Source organism: Hemitrygon akajei, chromosome 2 (assembly GCF_048418815.1).
Source record: "Hemitrygon akajei chromosome 2, sHemAka1.3, whole genome shotgun sequence".
Lineage (NCBI taxonomy): Eukaryota > Metazoa > Chordata > Chondrichthyes > Myliobatiformes > Dasyatidae > Hemitrygon > Hemitrygon akajei.
In genome coordinates, this window is record NC_133125.1 from 13,514,992 (window position 1) to 13,533,754 (window position 18,763).

An 18,763-nucleotide genomic window follows, 5' to 3' on the forward strand; every position below is an offset into this window, starting at 1 on the left:
ATAATCACTGATTGGCATTCTCCCCATGACTGTGTGAGTTTCCTCCAGAGGCTCACGTTTTCTCCCACATTACAAATACGTACAGGTTAGGGTTAGTGAGCTGTGGGCATACTATGTTGGCAACACTTGTGGGCTGCCTACAGCACATCCTCACTAATTTGATAAGAAGCAAAGGGCGCACTTCACTGTATATTTCAGTGTTTTCATGTAAAATGTGACAAATAAAGCTAATCAATAACCAATCAATAAGCACAAGAAAGTCTGCAGATACTGGAAATCCAAATCCAAGTCAATAAAATTCTTTTCAGCTGTCATGTACACAGGTCAAATAGTCTCCTACAGTACAAGGTTTCTGTCTTTCTGTTTTTTCTAAAGTTCATTAAGCTCACAAACATTTACTGGTATTTGGCAATAAAAATCAACTGGAGTTTATTGACATCTGCACAAATTCACAAGTGCATAGGTGCAGCGAAAAACTTACAGCATCATCACACGCACATAGCATCACATAAGTAGCTATCACAGGATTTGCATATTATATGCAATTTTTACAAGAAAGAAAACAGAATAAAAATAAATTCAATTTTAGTACAAAGTGATAGAAGTGCTCATTGTGTTGCTAAACTGTAGTGGTGATTAGGGTTTTAGACCATAAGACATAGCAGAATTAGGCCCTTTGGCCCATTGAGTGCTCTGCCATTCAGTCATTGCAGATTTAATTTCCTTCTCAACCCCATTCTGCCGTCTTCTTCTCATTACTTTTGATAGCCTTACCTATCAACTACCACTTTAAATATGTAAATATAGCGGGAGCAAAAGATGTTTGGAATGGCGGGGGTGGAATGCTGCATGAGTATGGGACGTGGCAGAGGAGTGTTGGGGGCAGGGGTTAGTGTGGGTGCAGACGCACCCAGCTTTGAAACACCAGGCAAGGTCATTTGATTCCAAACAATTGGTTTATTGATCCATACAGGAAGTCTCTGGTGTTTCTCTCTCCCGTTCTTTTTTGCCAGCCATGATTCCCCTCTCCCAACCCTTTCCCACTCTCAGTCACCAATAGAGATCAATATCAAAATCAGGTTTATCATCACTCGCAGATGTCATGAAATTTGTTTTGTTTTGCAACAGTACAGTGCAATACATAAAATTACTACAGTATGGTGCAAGAGTTTTGTGTACCCTACCTGTAATATATGTGCCTAAAACTTTTGCACAGTACCATACCTCTTGCCTGATAGTAGCTGTGAGAAGATGCCATGGCCTGTATGGTGGGGATCTTTGATAATGGATGTCGCTTTCTTGAAGCAGTGCCCCTTTTAGGTACTCCAGATAGTGGGCAGTTTCCATTCATTAAAATTCAGCTACCATATCTTGATGTGCTGATGATGCTGACTTCTATTTCAAACTCTGCTCTGCACCATTTTATTGCCTCTAGTCATTCTGGTTAGCTGACAATGTTGCAGGACCAGGAATGTTCTTCAGCTCAATGAAAGGAAGATGGGTATCGGTCTTTTGTTCTCTGCTGAAATCAGAGCTGCATGGCTGCCAATCCTATTGCAGATCATCAGTGTTAATATCTCTGTGGCTCAATTACACATTTCCAGACTCTTGTTTGACTTTTAAATTCCTTAGAATATTCATTCTATTAGAGGGTTTAGAAATCCGTGTTAGTAGCAGTGTTTAGTAAAATTGGTGATGAGCTTAGTCAGCACAGTGTTCTCCATTCTTGGGATAATATTACAGTGACAGCTGCTTCTGAGCTTGCCAGAAATCTGGATTCAAGTGAGAGACTCAGTCACATTTAATTATAAATACTTTGCTAATGAGGAGGGATACAAGTCTGGAGGTGCCTCAAGTTAAGTCTATGTTATCCTAACTACAGCCCTCTTGATATTATTTGCTCTAAATATGACCTTGTAGAAACTGACAAGGAGGCTAATTATCTGATATAATTCAGACTCTTTAATTGCTTTGCTGGCGTTGGAGAGGGTCCAGAAGGGGTTCTGGAGAAGGGTCCCAGGATTGAAAGTATTAATGTATGAGGAGCATTTGATAGATCTGGGCCAGTATTCACTGGAGTTTAGAAGGATGACAGAGGATCTCATTGAAATCTATTGAATATTGAAAGTAGATTTGAAGAGGATATTTCCTATAGTGGGGGATGTTATGTTTTATAACTCCAAAACCTACTATGTAGGTACCTACGCTCGTATGCTAGAAAAAGCGGGATCTCCTAGTAGCCACCCATTCTAATTCCACCCCATTCCCATTCCAATATGTCAATCCATGGCATCTTCTACTGTCGTGATAAGACACACTCAGGTTGGAGAAACACCTTATATTCCATTTGGGTAGCCTCCAGCCTGATGGCATGAACATCGATTTATTGAACTTCCGGTAATACCCACCACTCCACCATTCCCCATTCCCTTTTCCCTCTCTCACCTTGCCTGCCTATTGCCTCCCTCTGGTGATCCTCCCCCTTTTCTTTACAGCAGGCAGTGAAGAAAGCTAATGGCATGTTGGCCTTCATAACAAGGGGAGTTGAGTATAGGAGCAAAGAGGTCCTTCTGCAGTTGTACAGGGCCCTGGTGAGACCACATCTGGAGTATTGTGTTCAGTTTTGATCTCCAAATTTGAGGAAGGACATTCTTGCTGTTGAAGGAGTGCAGCGTAGGTTCACAAGGTTAATTCCCAGGATGGTGGGACTGTCATATGTTAAAAGATTGGAGCGACTGGGCTTATATACACTAGAATTTAGAAGGATGAGAGGGGATCTGATTGAAACATATAAGATTATTAAGGGATTGGACACGCTAGAGGCAGGAAACATGTTCCCGATGTTGGGGGAGTCCAGAACCAGAGGCCACATTTTAAGAACAAGGGGTAGGCCATTTTGAACGGAGTTGAGGAGAAACTTTTTCACCCAGAGAGATGTGGATCTATGGAATTCTCTGCCTCAGAAGGCAGTGAAGGCCAATTCTCTGGGTGCTTTCAAGAAAGAGTTAGATGGAGCTCTTAAAGATAGGGATATGGGGAAAAGGTAGGAACAGGGTACTGATTGTGGATGATCAGCCATGATCAGATTGAATGGCGGTGCAGGCTCGAAGGGCCGAATGGCCTACTCCTGCACCTGTTGTCTATTGTCTTTCTTCGATGGCCTTCTGGCCTCTCCTATTAGATTCCCCCCTTCTCCAGCCCTGTATCTCTTTCACCTGTCAACTTCTTAGCACTTTGCTTCACCCCACTCCCCTCCAGGTTTCACATATCACTTTGTGTTTCTCTCTCTCTTCCCCCTACCTTTTAACTAGGATTCCTCATTTTTTATTCTCCAGTCCTGCCAAAGGATTTCGGCCCAAAACGTCGGCTGTACTCTTTTCCATAGATGCTGCCTAGCCTGTTGAGTGCCTCCAGAATTTGGGTGTGTTGCTTGGATTTCCAGCACCTGCGGATTTTCTCTTGTTTGTGATAACTTGTGTGCGTTTAGTTTTTACTTTAGTGAGGTGCGTACTTATGACGTGGCATAATAATGTATGCCATTCACATATCTTTACATATAACCTGTAATGAATTATGTAAACAGCAAAGAATGCTTAATCAAACAATGTATTTAAATACACAACAGGGGAGTTTAGGACCAGAGGGCACAGCCTCAGGATATAGGACATCAGTAAGCCAGTCAGCGTCTATGGAGAGAACCAGACAGTTGACACTTTAGACCAAGACCTTTCATTATGAGTCCTGATGGAGGGTTTCAGCCTGAAACTTTCTCTGTTTAATTCCCCTCTGTTAGTACTACCTGATTTGTTGAGTTCCTCCACCATTTTGTGTGTGTTGCTCAAGACTGCCAGCATCTGCAGAATCTCTTGTGTTCATCGTTTGCTGGCTCTACTGCTTTTTGAAGTCCTATTCTCCAACGTTTTTTTCTGAAAGGCTAACAATTACAAAACATTGAGTAAATGTTCTGATAATTGTCTCATAGGTGTTTACAAGAAAGATGGACCTTATCAAGTTCTCATTGATGTGAAAGGCATCCCTGACCTTTACATGGTCACAATGGGACCAGATGGCTTGAAGGTGTTTTCCAATGTTAGCCTGAGTTCACTGATTGGCTACCTGCAACAATATTCGAACGAATCGCCATCCTATACCGTTATTGCAAGTCACCTGCTGAAGCTTGCTAATGGACCTGTGAGAAATGTAAGTACCGTAGATTCCGGACTACAGAGCGCACCTGATTAAAAGCCGCTGGCTCTAATTTTAGAAAGAAAATCAATTTTTTACTTGTACAGGCCGCACCGGATTTTAGGCCGCACCGGATTTTCGGCCGCACCGGATTTTCGGCCGCAGGTGTCCCACGTTGTAATATGAGATATTTACACAGAAAGATATTACACGTGAGGATTTTTTAACTTTTAATTAAATCCATATGGTAACATAAACAAATACATATTGCAAATGCTTTTTTTCGAACCGTGCCTGTAACGCGGCTACTTTTAAATATACGTTGCGTATACTTTTTTACTGAACAACATTCCAATATCTCCTAACGACTGGTAAAAAATATATATACTGCAGCCTACCAGGAAAAGTTATTGATCGCCTTTAACTTAAAAGCAGCGTTCGCTCAGATCCAATGCCGCTCGCGTAATGCCGCTCGCCCCCCGCCTTCCCGTTTATCGCAAACTGGCATTTTTCCCACAAGACGCGGCGAAACCGGGTGTGACGTCATAGCATCCCGCGATGTAGTACAGAAAACAAATATAGTTAAAACACTTCTAACTTTAACTAGAAAATGAATTACTAAGCGAAAATATTATAAACTAAATAACTGCCATAAAGGCAGCACAATGCTTTTCTTCGAGTGTTTTCCATGTTGATGAGGGTGAGTACAAATGACTGATTTACAATAATTTAATTGTGAAAGTGCGCTTGATTTATCGTACAATTTCATTGGACCTCTGTGAACTACTCATCAATTTTATTGGTCTACTGTTACGAGGCAAAATGTTTTTGGCGGCATGAAAAAAATCATGTATTAGCTGCACCGTATTAAAGGCCGCAGAGTTCAAAGCTGTTCAAAATGTGGGAAAAAAGTAGCGGCTTATAATCCGACATCTACGGTACTTCTGTTAGTCAGAGTATTTGTGTGCTTAATAAGAGGTGCTCTTCCTTTGAAAGTTAACCATCTATTTGCCATCTACTTTGAAACAGCAAGTTGAACTACAGGCGGTCAATGAGCAGAAGAAGAATAACTTTTGTCTCTGTTTCCAAAGTTTTTCTTTGATGCTTTTATTTACGTAAGGCAGCATCTCCAGGAAGATAAAGAATTAATGTTTCGGGCCAATGACCCTTCATCTTTCATGTCAATGAATGAGTATAGCAACTAATCAATAAAATCAAAATTCTTCATTTGCATCTTTTTCTTTAAATCACACTCTTTCAAATTCCAATTTTCCCTCCAAAGGTGAAAAACTTGTGGACTTTTTGGTCCGCACAGTTGAAGGTCCTAGCAATTTCCTCTCTTTCCTCTCTCAGTATCATGGGATAGGTCCCATCAGGCCCTGTCTTCAAAAGACACAGCTATCCTTCTCCTTGATGGCATCATGGTCTAGAATATCAGCATACCCCTCTCTGATTTCATGTTCTTCCACCTCCTCCTTGGTGACGAATGATGCAAAGTACTCATTTCAGAATCAGGTTTAATATCACCAACATATCTCATGAAGTTTGTTAACTTTGTCACTGCAGTACAACACAATACATAATAATAGAGGATAAAAACTGGATTAAAGTAAGTTTATATATTAGTTAGTTAAATTAAGTAAGTAGTGCAAAAAAAAAGAAATAAAAAAGTACTGAGGAAGTGTTCATGGATTCAATGTCCATTCAGAAATTGTATGGATGGAAAAAGGGAAGAAGCTGTTCTTGAATCATTGAGTGTGTGCCTTCAGGCTTCTATACCTCCTTCATAGTAGCAATGAGAAGAGGGCATGTTTTGGGTGATGAGGGTCCTTAATGACAGATGCTGCCTTTTTGAGACACTACTCCTTGAAGATATCCTGGATACTACGGATAGAGATGACTGATTTTACGATTCTCTGCAGCTTACTTTGATCTTGTGCAGTAGCCTTTAGTACCTTGCCCACTTGCTCTGGTTCCAGACATACAGTATTTTTTTTTCTTTTGTCCTTGAGAAAAGAAAGATTATTTTTATTTGTCACATTAATATCGAAACATACAGTGAAATGCATCATTTCCATCAAATCAACAGGGATTTTGCTAGGGACCATCTGCAAGTGTTCCCAGGCTTCTGGTGTATACAAAGCACGCTCACAGCTTACTAATGCTAATCCGTATTTCTTTGGAATTTGGGAGGAAACTAGAGCACCCGGAGGAAACCCACACGGTCACAGAGAGAATGTACAAACTCCTTACAGACAGTGGCGGGAGTCAAACTCCAATTGGTGATCACTGGCACTATAAAATGATTGAACTAACCACTGTGCTACTGTGCCACCCTCTTGTTTTTAATGTCTGTTTAAAATGCTTGGGGTTCTCATTAATCCTTCTTACCAAGGACATTTTGTGGTTTGTTTCAGACCTCTTAATTCACTGTTAAACTATTTGCTTCCTTTATATTATTCAGGAGCCCTGCCAGACTTCGGCTTCCTAAACTTTACATGTTTCCTTTTATTTTTTTTAAGTAAATGTACATCATCTCTCATCATATAAGGTTTCCAGACCTTGTCATACTTGTCCTTCTCACTCACAACTAGGATGTTGGTCCTGAATCCCAACTAGGAGTCCTTTAAACAACTTCTATATATCTGAGCAACATACACAAAATGCTGGAGGATCTCAGCAGGCCAAGCAGTATGTATGGAAAAGAGTATAGTCGATGTTTTGGGCCAAGACCATCCTGATGAAGGGTCTTGGCCCAGAATATCGACTATACACTTTTCCATAGATGCTGCCTGCTGAGTTCCTCCCACATTTTTTGTGTGTTGTTTGGATTTACAACATCTGCAGATTTTCTCTTGTTTTCCATTTATCTGATATGGATTTACCCAAAATCAGCTGCTCCTAATCTACTCTCTGCAGTTCATGCTTTCCTCACTCGCCCCACTCCACTTAGCTTATTGAGTAGGTTTGTCAGAAGTAAAAACTCTTTGTCCTGTCATGTAATGTGCACTGTAAATATTATTTTACATTTTCTTTGGCTTTCTTAATGGTTGAAAGTTGAAAAAGTTTTCATTTGCTTCTGTGTTCCACCTTTGAAGGAAAGATTGTCTTTTGTTCTGAAGCTGCAGTGTTCCTAATCTCAGTTTGTTTATCATTTTATTTTAATTTTCAGCATTAAACAATGAAAGTCCCATTTTGGAAAATAGATATCTTTATATTTTTCCATTGAAAATTCTACTTCTAAATAACTTCTAGTATTCCATCTATTTGCCAAACTTTTTGAGGGCAATGGCACAAAATTTCTTGTTGGCTATGAAATCTAGTGGAATAAATAATCTACATAATGTGATTTACTCTTAACCAATTTTTAAAAAGACTTGGAACTATTCTGAGAGTAACGTTAGACATAAATATGACTTTTTTGTTTCATCTTAATAGGCAGGTGGTTGGGCTGGAAACCTGATGATGAAATGGAGGCACCATGAGTTTGTCTCTGATATATTTGTGGTCCTTGAAGCTGCTGGTGCGAAAGTGACTGTTTCAGACATTACTGATGTGAACACTTACACATTAGTGGATTTTCTTGATGTCAACATGCATGGAAAGGTATGCTTCTGTAATAGAAGAGATTCTGCAGATGCTAAAAATCCAGAGTAATGCACACAAAATGCTGGAGGAACTCAGCAGGTCGGGTAGAATCTATGGAGAGGAGTAAACAGATGTCTTTTGGGGCTGAGACCTTTCATCAGGACGAAGAGTCTCAGCACAAAATGTCGACTGTTTATTCCCCTCTATAGATGCTACCTGACCTGCTCATCCAGCATTTTGTATGTGTGTTTCTGTAACCTACTTGTGAATTTATGTTTCCATTGTAACTTCAGTTGTGTCTTTTAAAATTATAGGCAAGCATTTTAAAAGATCTAGGTTAAATACCTTTCTGATTGTTGAATAATATTGGTCTTATTAAACATAAGCCTTTTGCCTTTAATATTTATTGAATGTTTGAAATTGGTCAGACATACAGAAAATCTATCCTAGAAAGTTTACTTGCACATTTAAATTAATTGAAATATTTAATTTTTCATTCAATCTTTCACATTTCTATTGATTGATGGTATTTTATTAATATGATATTATAAATAATCTCTCTGTATGTGTGTATATGTCATAAGTACATTTATTTATACACACACACACACACATACATACATATGTCTTATATATGTCATAAGTACATTTATCTATTTAGATACACACACAGACAGGTAATAGATATTGTATAGTACAAGTATGGAGATGAATTTTGCCACTAAAAACAACAATGGTAATCTGTGTTCTTCATTTTATTCAGTTACTTTTGTGTGTAGAAATTCCAAAACTGGAAAAGGGAGAATCAATGAAATCCTATAAGATCATGCCACGAAATCAGGTATTTCTGTTAACTACCTCTGTTTGCGGAGCATATGCATATCAAGAGTAAAATGAGTTAAAAAGTAAGAATTCACTGCAACCTCAGTCTAGTTCAGAAAAATGCAAGCTTGACTATTTTGATGTCGATGATGGTAAAGCTGATGTTCAAAAGGATTGCATGTTATAGGAAGGCTGTGGAAGGCTGTGGAAGCTTTATAGAGGCTGCCGCAGAGATTTATAAGGGTGCTGTCTGGATTGGAGGGCATGTCCTATGAGAATAAGTTAAACAAACTAAGAGTATTCTGTTTGGAACAAAGCAGGATGAGAGGTGACCTGATAGAGGAGTTCAAGATGATAAGAGGCATAGGTAGTGTGGACAGCTAGAGACTTTTTCTCAGGGCAGAAATGATTAATATAAGAGTGATTGGAGGAAAGTATAGAGGAGATGCCAGAGGTGGGCTTTTTATACAGAGACTGGTGGGTGTGTGGAACATGCTGCTAGGATTGGTGGTAGAGAGAGATACATACAAAGAGCTAAATACCAGAGGTGAGGTGAGAGTGATGACCCTCAACATCAAGGCAGCACTTGACCGAGTATGGCATCAAGGTGCCCTGGCTAAAATGGAGTCAATAGAAATTAGGAGGAAAACCCTCCACTGGTTGGAATCATACCTGACACAAACGAAGATGATTTGGTGGTTGGAGGTCAGTCGTCTCATCCTCAGGTGTTCCTCAGGAAAATGTACTAGGACCAACCATCTTCAGCTGCTTCATCAATGACCTTCCTTCTATCATAAGATCAGAAATGGGGATGTTCACAGATGACTGCACAATGTTCTGCACCATTTATGATTCCTCAGATAGTGATGCAGTTCATACCCAAATGCAACAGGACCTGGACAGTATCCAGGCTTGGGCTGACAAGTGGCAAGTAAAGTTTGAGCCACATAAGTGCCAGGCAATGACCATCTCCAAGAAAGGTTCTAACCATCGTCCCTTGACTTTCAGTGGCATCATCATCACTGAATCCCCTACTATCAACACCCGGGGGGTTACTATTGATAGGGAATTGAACTGGTCTAGCCATATAAACACCATGGCTACTAGAGCAGGTCAAAGGCTAGGAATCCTGATGTGTAACTCATCTCCTGACTCCCAAAGCCCGTCCATCATCTACAAGGCTCAGGTCAGAAATGTAATGGAATACTCACCACTCAGTATTCCATTACATTTCTGACCTGAGCCTTGTAGATGATGGACGGGTGAGTGCAGCTCCACCAACACTCAGGAAGCTTGACACCATCCAGTACAAGGCAGCCCACTTGATTGTTACCCATTCTACAAGCATCCAATCCCTCCACCATTGGCAAACAGTTGCAGCAATGTGTACTATCTACAAGATGCACAGCAACAAATCACCAAAGTTCCTAAGGCAGCACCTTCCAGAGCCATGACCACTATCATCTAGAAGAACAAAAAACAGCAGATACCTGGGAACACCACCACTTGGAAATCCCCCTCCAAGTCACTCACCATCCTGACTTGGAAACATATTGCCTTTCCTTTATCGTTGCTGGGTCAAACTCATGGAACTCCCTCCCTAACAGCACTGTGGGTGTACCTACACCTCAGGGACTGCAGCAGTTCAAGAAGGCAGCTCATCTCCACCTCCTCAAGGGCAAATAGGGATGGGTAATAAATGCTGGCTTAGCTGGTGACGTCTACATCCTGTAAATGAATAAATAAAAAATACGTTAGCGGCATTTAAACAAACTGGATGATAGAAAAGTGGAGGGCTATGTGGGAGGGAAGGGTAGATTGATCTTGGAGAAGGTTATAAGTTTGGCACAGTATTGTACTGAGCTATATTTACCCACATTAAAGTCTTTTTTTTTAATATCAGTATTTAGTCCACATTTGGCTCATACTAAATCTCTCCTATCCATGTATTTATCTAGATGGCTTCTAAACATTGCTAATGTCACTATTTCTTAAAGATTAAAAATTAGCTTTATTTATTATATAGTATGTACATTGATACATACTGTAAAATGTGTAATTTGCATCAATGACCAATGCAGTTTGAGGGTGTGCTGGATGCAGCCTGCAAGTATTACCATGTTTCCAGTGACGACATAGCATGCCCACAACTTACTAATCTTAACTTGTACATCTTTGGCATATGGGAGGAAACCAGAACACTCAGAGGAAGCCTATGCAGTCACAGGGAGATTGTACAAACTCCTCACAGACAACAGTAAGAATGCACCCGGTTCGCTGATAGCTGGCATGCTAGAACTGTGCTAATTATCAAAAAGTCTGATATTCAAAGGACAACAGCTTTAGTTTGTATAGAATCCTAACAACTTGTAAGTTGGTGGGTTAATTGGTCACTGTAAATTGTAAAGAGTTTGTATGTTCTCCCATGATCGCATGGGTTTCCTCTGGCCGCTTCAGTTAGTCTTTCGTAGTTTTTGTATGTCACTCACTTTTCAGGTATCAAAAGTGAGATACTTCCATTCAGATGGCTTGTGCTACCCAGGTCCCTCATGAATCAACTTGTTAATGAACTTCCTACTGGGTATTTGGCTCACTCAAGTCATAGCCAAAGGGTTCTTGTGACCATTGCAACATCACAGATGAGCTTGGATTTCTAAACAAGGAGCGGCTTTTGCATTGATAAGATTGAGGGACCACATCATCGAGCACCTTTGCTCTACTTGCCACAAAAGGCATGATTTCCCAGTAGCTACCATTTTAATTCTACTTCCCATTCCCATTCGCATTGTTGGTCCAGAGACGACTCTACGGCTTCAATAAGGCCATTCTCAGGTTGGAGGAGCAGCGCCTCATATTCCATCAAAGTAGCCTCCAATCCAATGGCATGGACATTGATTTCTCGAACTTCCAGTGATTTCTCCCCCTCCCCTTCTCTCTTCTTCCATTCCCCATTCTGGCTCACCTCTTAATCCTTCTCCTAACCGGCACTTCCTCCTTCCCTTACACCCATCGTCCACTGTCTTCTCCTCTCTGATTCCTTTCTATCTTCCTTCTTCTGCCCTTAACCTTTTCCAACTATCACCAGCCAGCTTAATCTTCTCCCTCACCTGCTGTCACCTATTACCTGTTCAGCTTGTACTCCTTCCCCTCCCCTGCTGCCTTCTGGCTTCTGCTCCCCTTCCTTTCCAATCCTAATGAAGGGTCTCACACTGAATTGACAACTGTTTATTCCCCTCCATAGATGCTGCCTGACCTCTGAGTTTCTCCGGCATCTTGGATGTGTTGCTTTGGAGATGCCCTTCAAGGGGTACAACTTTAGATGGGATTGTTCTGCAACACTGATGATAAAATAATTTGGATGCTAACATTCACTTTTAATATATATTAAAAAAAAACATGGAGCATGATATTGGCATTCATCATTAAAATGGTTTTGTGGTTACTTTAAGGATCTGAAGCAAGGGTACATCAATTCAGTGTTCCTAGAAATATGACCAAACTTCTAGCAGCCTAGTTAAATATCTTATTCACAACATTTAATATTTTGAAAGAACTTTGCATTCTGTTTCAATTCCAGTCAGTGGCTACTTTATTAGGTACACCTGAACACCTTGTTAATGCAAATATGTAATGAGCCAATCTTGTAGCAGCAACTCAATGCATAAATGCCTGCACATATGTTCAAGAAATTCAGTTGTTATTCAAACCAAACATCAGAATGGCGAAGAAATGTGATCTAAGTGACTTTGACTATGGAATAATTGTTAGTGCCAGAAGGGGTGTTTTGAGTATTTTGGAAACTGCTGATCTCCTGGGATTTTTATGCACAAGAGTTTCTAGAGTTTACAGAGAATAATATGAGAAAAATTCCAGACAGCAGGTTTCTGTGGTCAAAAATGCCTTGTGAATGTGAGAGGTCAGAGGAGAAGTTCAAGCTGACAGGATGGTGACAGTAGCACAAATAACCAGGCATTACAACATTCTGAATGCATAGCACGTTGAACCTTGAAATAGATGGGCTACAATTGCAGGAGACCATGAACATACAGGAGTTTGCTAATAAAACGGCCACTAAGTGTATTTATATCTTTGATTGCCCTTTAGCAAAATAATCTTTATTTCTCCCATCATTAGAATGCTCATACCTATGTGAGTGCCGGATTCCGTGTGAAAACAAGAGTTTCCAAGGAGAAGCAGTTGGTAGAATCTATCTCCATGGTATACACTGGAATTTCTGAGGACTTCATTCACGCTACAGCCACAGAAAAATACCTACAAGGCAAAGACCTCACTTCCAATGATACCTTACAAGGCAAGTGTGTGTATATAAAGGAATTCAGAATCAAAGTTGCATAGTGATTAGCAAAGCACTTTACAGCAGCCAGCTATGTGATTGGGATTCGATTCCTGCCCCAGTCTGTATGGAGTTTGTACCTTCTCCCTGTGACTGCGTGTGTTTCCTCTGGGTGCTCCAGTTTTCTCCCATATTCCAAAAATGTATGGATTAGGGTTAGTGAATTGTGGACATGCTATGTTAACACTGGAAGATTGTGGGAGCATGCCCAGGACTGGAAAATAGTAGTTCTAAGGAAAGTTTTGATAAACTATTTATTTTTTCTTTGGGACAGAGGAGTCTTGAGCTGATACTTAATTTATGGCTATACAATTGTGGGGTCTAGATGGTGTAAACTGGAAGGATTTCCTTTTACACAAGAGTCAAAAACCAAGGGGGTATGCATTTAAAATAGGAGGAACAGAAGAGAGATGAGAAAAATCTCTCAGAGCGGTAGATGTCTGGAACTCACTGCAAGGGGTTAATTAAGGCAAAAACCTGCACCACATTTGAAAAAGCTACTTGATATAGCAATGCTATATTCTTGTGCTAAACAATCATGTACAGGATAAAAATAATTGATTAGCTTTATCTGTCATGTGCACATTGAAAGGTCGAAACACAGAGCAAAAGGTGTTGTTTGTGTCAACGACCAACATATCCCAGGTATGTGCTGGGGGCACCTGCTTGTCTCGCCATGCTTCCAGTGCCAACATAACATGTCCACAACATGTCCCCACTTAATAACCAGTATATATTAAGAACATGGGAGGGAACTGGAGCACCTGGAGGAAACCTATGTGATCATGGGGAGAAGATACAACCTTGCAGACTGTGGCGGGAGCTGAACCCAGATTAGTGATCACTAGTATTGTAAAGAGTTGCACTAATTGCTACACTACTGTCTCCTGTATCATTGTCTTTATGAATTCTAACAGGTGTAATTTTGGAGTTTTATATTGCAAGGAAAAATGGAGTTTAAGATACCTCTCATTGGTCTGGTCAAAGAAGGCAGAGTAATGCAGTTTGGTAATTTACCACAGACTTTTGTGATAAGTTCTTGAAAATTAGATGTATTTGGTTTCAACACCATTCCACAATGTGCAAATCACTACAGCACCGAAATTCCTAGACTTTCCGTAGGTTGTTAAATTGCGAGCCTCATTTGGAAAGATGACCGTTATAGAAAATGGAAGTGTTAATGGGGCATAAAACACCTTTAGTTGCCAGACACTTGTGTAGGTTATAAGCAGTGCCATTTCCAGCATTAGAAATTCATCATGGTGTTTGTGAGCCCACTCTTCACATCTGGAGAAAATCCACCTCCTTCACTGAGACAAAAATCTATTTCCATGAGCTTCCATATTAAGATGGTGCTGCTGAAGGCAAGCAACAACTTACTGGCAGTTAACAAAACAAGAAACATGGTACAACTAAATACATTTCCTGTAAAAAAAAAGATGGTAAATGATCACTGCAAACAATGAAGAGGAGAGCGAAGGCAAAGCTGAGTTGAGGGTCAAAGGCGTGCAGATGCGAGGCAAAGTCGGTGCAAAGTTGAGGCAACGTCATGGCAAGGTCAAGGCATATCCAAGGAGAGGTTGAGACATATTTGAGACAAAGTTGTGGTGAACTGAGCAGAGCAAAGTTGAAGCAGAGGAGAGGTAGATTCGAGGCCCATTTACCTAAACCTAGGTAAAAATAGGGGACAAGCTCTCCTCTACAATCACTCTGAGCACTGGTGCCCCACAAGGCTGTGTACTCAGTCCCCTGCTGTACTCACTGTACACCCATGATTGTGTAGCCAAGTTTCCATCAAACTCAATATATAAGTTTGCTGACGACACCACAGTTGTAGGCCGTATCTTGGGTAATGATGAGTCTGAGTACAGAGAAGATATTAAGAACCTGGTGGCACGGTGCGAAGACAATAACCTATCCCTCAACATCAGCAAGACGAAGGAATTGGTTGTTGACTTCAAAACGAGTAGCGGACTACACGACCCCATCTACATCGGTGGTGCGCAGGTGGAAAAGGTCAAAAGCTTTAAGTTCCTTGAGGTGAATATCACACATGACCTGACTTGGTCTAACCAAGCAGAGTCCACTGCCAAGAAGACCCACCAGTGCCTTTACTTCCTGAGAAAGCTGAAGAAATTTGGCCTGTCCCCTAAAACCCTCACTAATTTTTATAGATGCACTGTAGGAAGCATTCTTCTAGGGTGCATCACAACCTGGAATGGAAGTTGTCCTGTCCAAGACCAGAAGAAGCTGCAGAAGATCGTGAACACAGCCCAGCACATCACACAAACCAATCTTCCATCCTTGTACTCACTTTACACCGCACGCTGTCGGAGCGGTGTTGCCAGGATAATCAAGGACACGACCCACCCAGCCAACACACTTTTTGTCCCTCTTCCCTCCGGGAGAAGGCTCAGGAGCTTGAAGATTCGTACGGCCAGATTTGGGAACAGCTTCTTTCCAACTGTGATAAGACTGCTGAACGGATCTTGACCCGGATCTGGGCCTTACCTTCCAAATATCTGGACCTGACTTACACTACCTTACTTTCCCTTTTCTATTTTCTAATTATGATTTATAATTTAAATTTTTATTATATTTACTTCTATTTGTACTTCAGGGAGTGCAAAGTGCAGAATCAAATATCGCTGTGATGATTGTACGCTCTAGTATCAATTGTTTGGTGACAATAAAGTAAAGTAAATGAAGTAAACCAGGAGCAAGGTTTGATTGATCTAAGCACCAGGCCGATTTGGAAAGGTCGGATACGGGCCAAAACATGGCAGCAGGGTCCAGGCCCAGAGCGTATCCACACAACAAGGCCCAGGTGTTAGAGCGAGGAACACTCCGATGTTTAGGTGATTTAAGTAACAGGCCAGATGGATTGAAAAGCCAGAATGGCGGGACCAGAGGCAGGGGTCAGGCCAGTTCTGCTCACTGCTCTGTAATGTTTACTCTACTCTTCGCTGCACTGAACAATCTCCACAGCCATCTGTGGCAGTGAGTTCCACAGAGTCGCTACTCCAGTTAAAGAAATTCCTCATCATGTCCTAAAAGGATATCCTTCTATTCTGAAGATGTGAACTCTGGTCCTAGACTCCCTCACTATAGGAGGCATCCCCTCCACGTCCACTTTATCTAGGTTTCAATGAGATCCGCCCTCATTCTTCCAAACTCCAGCGAGTACAGGTCCAGAGCCATCAAACATTCCTCATATGTTAACCCCTTCATTCCCAGGATCATTCTCATGACCCTCTCCAATGCCAGGAGATAAGGGGCCCAAAGTTGCTCACAATACTCCAAATGCAGTCTGAACAATTCCTTATAAAGAATCATACAAGCGAATGCAAACATGACCGTCAATATTCTAGCCCATTTGTCTGCACAGATTTGGCCAAATGCCTTTCATGGATTCATCCTTTTGAAGGATGCCAGGGTGTTGGCTGCAGAGACTGAAGTAACAGGATTCAATTGGAGATGTGGGGCTTCTGTGTGAGTGTCATAGTTTTCCTCTCAAAGCGTGTATTGAGCTCATGCAGAAGTGACATGTCATTGTCACTTATGCTACCTGATCATGCCTTGTGAAAACCCTGTCACAGTTGTTGAGCATCCTGCTCACCCATACCCTGTGCATCCCTTCCCCTCTCTACCTTCCCTCCTATCACAACAGTTAGTTTTATTGCTAACCTTTGTTCTTAGAAGACAAAATGTAACTAATTGTACATACATAAATGGAGGAAAAAGTGAATGTAATAGTTTTAATATGCCTGTTAGCAGCCGGGTCATTGATTGAAAGGATTATTACAGGTGCTTTGGCTGTCCTGGACAAGGAAATAATTCCTGATGTTTCTGATCCACTGTTGGCTGGTGCTACATACAGGAAATCGCTGGCACAAGGGCTTTTCTATAAGGTCAGTTACTCGCATAGACACTCTACGTTGCTCATCCAATTCAACATTGGCTCCTAAGTCAATGAGAAGAACTGATAAACTACTGTGTATCCTCTCATAATATACAAAAACTACAGAAGCTGTCAGATCAGATGTAAAGATCATTGACTGCAGTCTACCATCAATGCAAGACTTGTGTGTATCCAGGACGAAGTGAGCTGAAAAAAACTAGTCATTCAGAAAACTGCCTTTTCAATAAGCTCCTTTCTGAAAACAGTAATATATCTATTTAAACAACAACTTCTTGCCACCTTAAATGTCCCAGGCAGATAATCTGATCAGCCATTCTAGTTAGCTACCCATCGTTCTCTATCTATTACCTTTCATTACTGCACTGCACTGTAAACACTTCAAACCACTTCTCATATAAGGCTGTTATACATTGTAAATACGTCATATTTATTTATTCACATTTTATTCCATATCCATACTTTAACCTCCAACTTTGTTTATATAATTCTTTATTTTTTAGAATTGTTGAATGTTTTTTTCTTGCATGTCAACACACCACAGCAAATTCCTAATACATAGTGAATAAAGTTGATCCTTGATCCTTATAAATGCGCCAAACAGAATAGCACTGAATGAAAACAGAATGTAAAAATTCAATGTCTGACTGGTGAATTAGTTTGTCATGAGCAAATTGGGAGCTGAGGCGTCACAGCAGACCTGAGGAGTAAAGTGCATTTCTGTGCTCAATATTTTTTGATAAAATGTCCTAAAGTGCCTGCCTAATTGAAGAGAATAGCTTTTGAATCCAGTTGCAGCATAGGGGGAATGGTGTTACAATGACAGTAAGTGTCCAACCATCACCTCACAGCTGCATTTACTTCTGAGGTGAAACAGCACTGTGATAAGCCACTGTTCCACCCATTTCCCGATCCGTTCCCATATGTTCATTTCTAGAGCAGGAGTTCCCAACCAATGTCCCCTCTAAGGTGTGCACAGACACACATCTTTTGCTATTAGTGTACAAAGGAATCTGAACTGTACGCAAAAGGTTGTCACCCACTACCTCACTGGCATGTTAAGTATATTTCACAATCGTACAGAGTCCCATTTCCTTTTCTGGTTTCTGATTCAGACAGTGTTTATGATGAATTGTCAGCAGATTTTAGAACCGGCTTATTTATACTGTTTTTATTGAAGGAATTATTGATTCACTATGTCATATTCCAAAGAAGCAAAGTGCATGAAGTGGAAAAGAACTGAAACAGTAGAAACTGCTGCACTGAAAGCTCATGAGATCAGGAATGAGCAACTCCAAGAAATACTTGTAAACTGAAATTGCTGGGGGTGGGAACTGACCTGAAGAGACAGAGGAAGGGGTGGTTGGCTCACAAATAGAGAAAGCTTGGAGGCAGTGTGAGAGGGAGGATTGGCAGGTGATAAAAGAGGGATGTGCTCAGACTGATGGTTTGAGATGTGTCTATTTTAATGCAAGGAGTATCATGAAAAAAAAGTGGATGAGCTTAGAGCGTGGATCAGTACATGGAGCTATGATGTTGTGGCCATTACTGAGACTTGGATGGCTCAGGGGCAGGAATGGCTACTTAGAGTGCCAGGCTTTAGATGTTCCAGAAGGTACAAGGAGGGAGGCAAAAGAGGCGGGGGCATGGCACTGCTGATCAGAGTTAGTGTCACAGTTGCAGAAAAGGAGTAAGTCATGGAGGGATTGTCTACTGAGTCTCTGTGGGTGGAAGTTAAAAACAGGAAGGGTCAATAACTCTATTGGGTGTTTTTATAGACCACTCAATAGTAACGGGGACATCAAGGGACAAATAGAAACATAGAAAATAGGTTCAGGAGTAGGCCATTCGGCCATTCCAGCCTGCACCGCCATTCAGTATGATCATGGCTGATC

At 41.0% G+C, this 18,763-nt stretch overlaps 1 protein-coding gene across 3 annotated transcripts in view; it reads left to right on the forward strand.

Moving 5' to 3' along the window:
- Positions 1-18,763, forward strand: part of LOC140739174 (xanthine dehydrogenase/oxidase-like) — a 127,098-nt gene that overhangs the window by 47,631 nt on the left and 60,704 nt on the right. For all 3 annotated transcript variants that reach the window (XM_073067222.1, XM_073067213.1, XM_073067231.1), the window contains 5 exons: positions 3,983-4,200; positions 7,624-7,791; positions 8,537-8,614; positions 12,730-12,907; positions 16,757-16,860. In XM_073067222.1, coding sequence (XP_072923323.1) covers positions 3,983-4,200; positions 7,624-7,791; positions 8,537-8,614; positions 12,730-12,907; positions 16,757-16,860 — 746 coding nt within the window. The remainder of the gene's footprint in view (positions 1-3,982; positions 4,201-7,623; positions 7,792-8,536; positions 8,615-12,729; positions 12,908-16,756; positions 16,861-18,763) is intronic.